General features: G+C 30.1%; 1 protein-coding gene across 1 annotated transcript in view; it reads right to left on the bottom strand.

Annotated features, from left to right (window-relative positions):
• Positions 1-3,746: 3,746 nt before the first annotated feature.
• Positions 3,747-7,352, bottom strand: part of LOC107489413 (putative SNAP25 homologous protein SNAP30) — a 4,673-nt gene continuing 1,067 nt past the window's right edge. The window contains exons 2-5 of the mRNA XM_016110159.3: positions 7,169-7,262; positions 5,012-5,142; positions 4,706-4,803; positions 3,747-3,846 (exon numbers count right to left, since the gene is read on the bottom strand). Of these exons, the coding sequence (XP_015965645.1) occupies positions 3,747-3,846; positions 4,706-4,803; positions 5,012-5,142; positions 7,169-7,262 (423 nt within the window). The remainder of the gene's footprint in view (positions 3,847-4,705; positions 4,804-5,011; positions 5,143-7,168; positions 7,263-7,352) is intronic.

The following is a 7,352-nucleotide window of genomic DNA, read 5'->3' as shown; positions in this document are numbered from 1 at the left end:
GACATGTCGGGTTTGGCTATATAACTGATAGATGATATCATCAGCCATAGGACAGGCATGCATCATATGCATCTGTATGTTTTGTTTGAGTTTGAAGTTGCTTTAGTTTGCCTAATTGCTTAACTGTTATTAACTGCTATCTGAGTTATTTGCTGTAACTACTATCTATACATGTGCTTTCCTTATATGTTTTGCCTGTGTTTGTTTCTGATGTGGTACTTTTGTGATTGATGATTGGTGATGAGTTGATGGTAATGTTGATTGATTATGTGTTGGGTTAGAGGCCATGTTTAGTTTCTGATTGAGGTTTAGTTAAGTATGACAAACCAAGCTGGTTCAGCATAGATTTAATGAACCTATTGATGACTTGCATCATTTATCATTTTTTCTTGCCTAAAAAGGACCATAAAAGAGTATAATCTCATTTGATCATTACAATTCATGAACTAATTGATGAATATTATGGTACATTTCTTTGAAATGGGTTTGTGCTGAATTTCAAGTGAAAAGAGCAACAAAAATGGAAGAAAACAACAAAACAAAGCTGGACATGTGAAACTGGCGTGCCACTTGGAATAAATGCCATGAAAATGTGTGGGCGTGGCACACCAGGAGTTGGGCGTGGCACGCCAGTAATGATTTCTAGAGAAGCATGATTGAATCTTTTACATGGGCGTGGCACGCCAGGAGCTGGGCGTGGCATGCCAGTATAGTTTTCTAGAGAGCAATGCTGAAGGCCACAAAAGGGGCGTGGCACGCCAAGTCCATCACCCATTATGGGCGTGCCACTTGAACCATGGGACGTGGCACGCCAGTTCATCAATCCAGAAGGGACAACCACTTGGGCATGCCACTTGGTATCAAAGGCGTGGCACGCCAGCTCCAGACCATCACTTGGGCGTGCCACTTGAAGACCCAGGCGTGGCACGCCAAGCTTAAAGGAGCCACCTAAAGTGGGCGTGCCATGTGAGCATCAAGGCGTGGCACACCAGTACAAGTTTCCAGAGAAGAGGTTGAAGGTCCAAGCCCTTGGGCGTGCCACTTGGTGTCGAAGGCGTGGCACGCCAAGCTCTCATCCTCACTTGGGCATGCCACTTGAAGACCCAGGCGTGGCACGCCAACACTATAGAAGGTCAAAGCAAAGCTGGGCGTGCCACTTGGTGTCGAAGGCGTGGCACGCCAATACTAGAGAAGGCCAAGCAAGCTGGGCGTGCCACTTGAGGTCGAAGGCGTGGCATGCCAACCCTCATTGTTCATCTAGACATGCCACTTGAATGCTGGGCGTGGCACGCCTTCGACTGGAGCATGGAAGAATGTTGGGCGTGGCACGCCACACACTGGGCGTGGTAAGCCAGCTCTATTTTCCAAAGAAGAGAGTGAAGCACATACAAGGGGCATGGCACGCCAGACCCTGGGCGTGCCACCCCAGTTCAACTTTCCAGAGAGGAGAAGAAGAAGGAAAAGGCCTGGGTGTGCCACTTGGGCTCGAAGGCATGGCACACCAGGCTAACCAAGGTTTAAAAAAGACCCTGGGCGTGCCACTTGGGCTCGAAGGCGTGGCACGCCAGGGAGTTTAGCACATGGAGTGTGCCACTTGGGGAGCTAGGCATGGCGTGCCAAGCCAAAACCAGTGGCTATGCATGGCACGCCACTCAAGCACCAGTCACACGCCAAGCCTGGAGAGTCACGTTTTTTGAGTTTCTCTTTTCCTCCAGTTGTAATTTTCTTTTCTCTTTTGTATTTTTTTTTATTCTAGTGTTAGGAGTATTATAAATAACCCTGAAAGTACTGAGAAAGGGGTTGTTGAGTAGTAGTTTTGTTGAAGCATAGTTATATTTACTTTTCATATCATCTCATCCATCTCGTGTACTTTTCTCTTAAGCTATGAGTAGCTAAATTCCCTCTCATTGAGAGAGGAAGCTCTGTTATACTTGATGGATTAATGATAGTGAATTTCTTCTTCTCTTCATCTTCTCTTTGGTTTGCTAGAAGGAATTTCATTTTAATTTTAGTGTTCAATCATCTTAGGAAAGAGGTTGAATGCAAAATGGGTTTCATGGGAACCTTGGAAGAGGAAACATGAAACCATGCTTGAAATCCCTTCTCACACTTGAGTAGAATCTGGATTTTAGTGATTAGATATGGTGACATATAATCCACCCACTACTTGGACTTATAATAATGTGTGGTATAATCAGGGACCAAGCATATCTCTCTTCATGAGCAATTAGACCAAGGAATTGGCTGATTATCAAGATTTGAGAGATTGAGTCACCAAGGGATTGGGGCTCAATCAATCATGATTGCCAAGAGGTCGATAAGTTGCATGATTGAAGATGAGATGAGCTGGATTTAATCCAAAGAGAACAACATCTCCTGATCTCAATGAATTTTTCCTATTCTTATCTTCCCCATTCTTTATAGCTTTCTTTACATTCTATTAATCCACATTCCCATTTACAATTAAGTCATTTATGTTTCTGCACTTTACATTCTTGCCATTTTCTTTTTTTCACTTTACTGCTTCTCTTTACTTTTGAGTTATTTACATTCCTTCTTATTTACAATTCTGCAATCACACTCTATATTACTCAGCTTGACTAATTTACCCATTAATTAAAATTGCTCAAATCTACCAATCTCTGTGGATACAATATAATCCCACTCCTCTGTGGGTTATTACTTGACGACAATTTTGGTGCGCTTGCCAAAAGAACGAATTCATGAGTTTATATGGGGAGGGTGAATTCCGATCATCACCTATCCTTAGAACAGATTGGTCATTCATACTGTTAGGAAACTTTTAAGATTCTTTTATAAGAAAAGTGAGTTTTTGGTTTTCGGATGATCACTATGTTTGAAAACGATTTTCTTTTTAAATATATCTTCTTATAACAAATTCTGAAACTTCATGGTGAGACCATGTGATTAGGTTCTCACTTCCTACATCTTTACCTTTTCAGGAACGGGATGAAAGAGCTTACGAAGAATTTTATTGCATTTCTTTTATACGATATTATTGTTTTAGTTAGATAATTATTCTTTCCTCGCCTTTGTTATTATAATATTGTAAGAGGGATAGGAATGATATATTTTATATGTATGTTATATTTATAAACTATTTATGTAATAAGTTTTGTATATATGAATATGCTTATTTGTTTTCAAGATAAAGTATTTTTTTAGTTTTTCAAAAAAAAATAGCGATATGATTTTGAATCAAATACTTCTATTTTATTATTAAATATTTAAAGTCATCGTAATATTTTTTAGTATCAAAATGATTCAACTAGAAGTGTAACATTTTGATAATAAAAGTATTACAGTTCAAATATAAAACAACTTCGTATAAAGTTATTAAATATAAAAAAGAATGTCAAAGTACTACTCAATTCCCTTCTACTATAAATCTAGGCATTTCAATTTATAGTCTAAATATTGTGTGACTTGGTGGTTTTGATTAAAATTTTAGTTTTGAACTAAACATTATAAACAGTACTGTATTTAGTTCAACTCAATGTTTGATCCGGCTCTGTGAACCTTGCTAAATACAAAAGTAAATAAATAAATGATAAAAATTTTGTCTATAATTGCCATGTTCTTAAAATACAATGGCAAAAATAGTGAAAAGAAACAATATTGAAATCATATCATAATTATTAACAAGTCAAAACACCATGATGACCGACCGACCAATAAATTTCATTAATTAAATTCACAGTGCAACAGTCGGAGACTATCACTTTTCACTTTGCTAATAACTTGCGTGCACGTTGGTTTGCACCTTTAACTCGAGAGTTCAACTCATCCACATCATCACTTAGATGATCAAGAGCTTTATTTTGCCTGCAATTTTTACATGTGGAACGTAAGTGAACTAAACAAAGATCTAACATGTACAACTAAAAAGATAGAGAACGTTAAAACATGAGCAGTACTAAAAAGCTAAAAAAATCATAAAAATCTAGAGAGAAAACATAATAATTTTTATACATGACTCAATAAAAAAAATCAAGAAACATAAAAACATAGAGAGAAAAATTATTATGTTACTAGCATAATATTTTTATTGAAAGCATAATAATCCAAAATTAATAAGTTACTAACATGAGACTCTTATGAATTCAAAAGGTAATCCAAACTCACTCTTAAAAAAATGATATTTTCAACAAAATAGGGAAACATTTTCCAACAAACAAACGATCTAGTTTTCTATCATTTTTTCTTAACAAATTTGTCTTTGCGTAATAACAGCAAAAATCAAAATCCGTAATTCTTAACATGTTAGTCAAATTTAAAAATTTCCTTAAAACTTTGTATGTTTTCTGATTTTCACAGTAAAGATATATTTGTTGGTTAATTTAATAAATTTTTATTATTTTAAAAATTTCTAAATATTATTTTATCAGATAGTTTGATTTTTTATGACTTAAAATAAAATGGTTAATATGCATATATTGAACAAATAAGTTTTAATAAATTTTGTTATTAGATAATTAGATCCCAATAAATATTATTATAAAATAAATTAGTTTTCTTTATAAAAGGATCAATCTATTTCAAAGACCTTTAAAACAATAAGAATTCTTGAAAGATCAAAATGTATGATTTAAAATTTTTAGAGACCAAAATTTGAGTGTTTAATTACTCATATAATAGTTTTGTACAGATTTTCATAAGTGGCAATACTATAATTGTATAGTACCTGTCAAGTTCACTTCCCATATCAACAGCCATGCCCTTCAAATCGTCTAAGATATTACTGAGATCTGATAGTCCTTCGTCTTGTTTTGCTTTTTCATTCTGATTTATTATAGAAACATAACGAGATAATTATGTTGCTTCACAGAATATAATAAAATAAAATTTGATTGATATTTGATAGAAGAGAGTGATATTGTGTTATTTTAATTTAATAATAACACCCTTTTCTTTAATAATAATGACATTATTAATTAAGAAACGATAACATTCACTCCCTTTTTTTTATAAGGGGAAAAAGAAGGCATACTTCTATTTGTTGGTAGGCATTGGTTGGTTCAGGATGGGGTGTGTTAGAGCCAGAACGTCCCTTTTGCCCAGGACCTAGCCCCAACTTCTCCCTCTCTTCCTTATTCGCTTCGCCCTTTTTATTTGTATTGTCTGCTTACACACACACTATCAAATATAACTAATAATATAATATAAAAAATAAAAAAGTATAGGTAGATAATAAAAAATACTAAATAATGTGAATAATGGATATATCGGATATTCATTTCATTAGGTGTACGGATAGTTATTTTAATATTAAGATTGAATAATGCTACGCAGCCAAATGTACGGATAGTTATTTTAATATTAAGATTGAATAATGCTACGCAGCCAAAATATTATAGATAATAAATAAAGATATATAATTAATAACATTTGTGTTTATAAGAGAGTGTAAATCACTTTTCTAATTTAATTGACACAATTAATTTCTTTCTATAATTAATTATTTTTTTTATTTAATTATACTAAAAGTTAATTCTAAATTTAATGTGAATCAAATTCCAAAAATTTCTCTCTCATTATTATTATATGCATTTATAATTCTATAATTTTTTTCTCCCAAATAAAAATCTCAAATTCTTATATTTTTAATTTTTAAAAAATTACAAATTACCTCAACACATTTTTTAAAAAATAAAAATATCTTAAATTTGATCGGTTTCTATTTATTGAAAATTATAAACATTTAAAATTGTTGGTTTATGACTTGCAAAATGAAATAATAAATAATAATAAATTAGTACCAATTTATTGATTATAGATATCATGTATATAAAATATAAATATTATACGTATAAAAATATGGATATTAAATTAGAGAATTTAACAACTTCTGTTATACAACTCATATTTTACATATAGATTATTATAAAATAAAAAATAGAAAATAAAATATAAACAAAAATTAAGAAATAAAATTTTAAAAATAATTATTAACTCGTCATATTAAAATCAATAAATAAGAATACGTATAAATAGTAAATAAAAAATATTAAAATTATGACTCTTTGGTGTATATATAAGATAATTTGAAATAAATAACAAGACACAGTTTAAAATTTAGTAATATTAATTATAAAAATTTATTAATTATGGATATTATATGTATGAAATTATGGATATTATAAGTATGAAATTATGGATGTTATTAATATGAAATTTTGGATGTTATATATACCTTATCTAACTATGAATGTTATGTGTATGAATTTATGGATGTTATGAGTAAATTTGCTAATTGAATAAATTAATTTAAGTATTTGATATTCTTTTTTCAAATCTAATTATAATAAAATTTGAAAATATATGTAAATCAAAATAAATAATTTCACTTTGAAAAATATGAAACAAATTTTTAAATTATCAATGATTTAAAAAATTATACGTTAATTTAAATGTATAATATCTTCAAAAAAAAATTAAAACATGAATCATAATTTATTAGTGCATATATGAAATAATTTGAAATATATAATAAAATATAGTTTAAAATTGCATAATATTAATTGTAAAAATATATTAATTATAAAAATTAAGTGTATAAATATATAGATGTTACATAATAAATAAAAAATATACTTTTGTTATTATAATATAAATCAAAAATCATAAATGTAAACTATATATATTCATTTAATAAGAATATAAATTGATAAGGTATTTATTTATAATATGCTATGTAATATATATAATTAATGTTTACAATAAATATTGCTAGGCGCGTGAAAGAATATTAATTAAATTTAGTTCATCTAATTAAAAAAAGTTAAAAATAGAAGGTTTTGGTTGATTTTGGTTCTCTAAGTTTGGTTACCAAACTTTTTTTACGAAGATTTAGGTAGATAATTTGGAGGTGTAATATGTTTTGATTTGATTGGTGGTTATTCATATTATTCAAAAAAATTATTAATTACCTAACATAATCCCTAAAAAATATATTTACATCATTCTTTTATTAATATTTTTTGTATATTTTTATTTTTAGTATAAAATATAAATCTTTTAATTTTTTATTTTTATTATTCATTTTTTTATACCAAAAGTAGAAAAGAATAAAAAAATAGACATAAAAATATTTCTTATAACATTTTAATGTTTTATTATAATATAAGTTAAATGATTGCGAAAAAACCTAGTGAGATTTTAGGGCCTGTAATCTCCCTTGTCTTCTTTGGCCTCCAAGGTTTAGAGAACATGCCACCAAGATTGTTTAGGAGTTTTTCACCCTGATGAATTATCAAAATATAAATTCTTGAATTAATACATCATAGAGGAATAATAATTAAAAGAAACTAGAAAATAGAAAGAGAAACAAA

Source organism: Arachis duranensis, chromosome 5 (assembly GCF_000817695.3).
Source record: "Arachis duranensis cultivar V14167 chromosome 5, aradu.V14167.gnm2.J7QH, whole genome shotgun sequence".
NCBI classification, from domain to species: domain Eukaryota; kingdom Viridiplantae; phylum Streptophyta; class Magnoliopsida; order Fabales; family Fabaceae; genus Arachis; species Arachis duranensis.
Note: the sequence above shows the minus strand (reverse complement) of the source record. Positions and strands in the feature narration are given on the sequence as shown.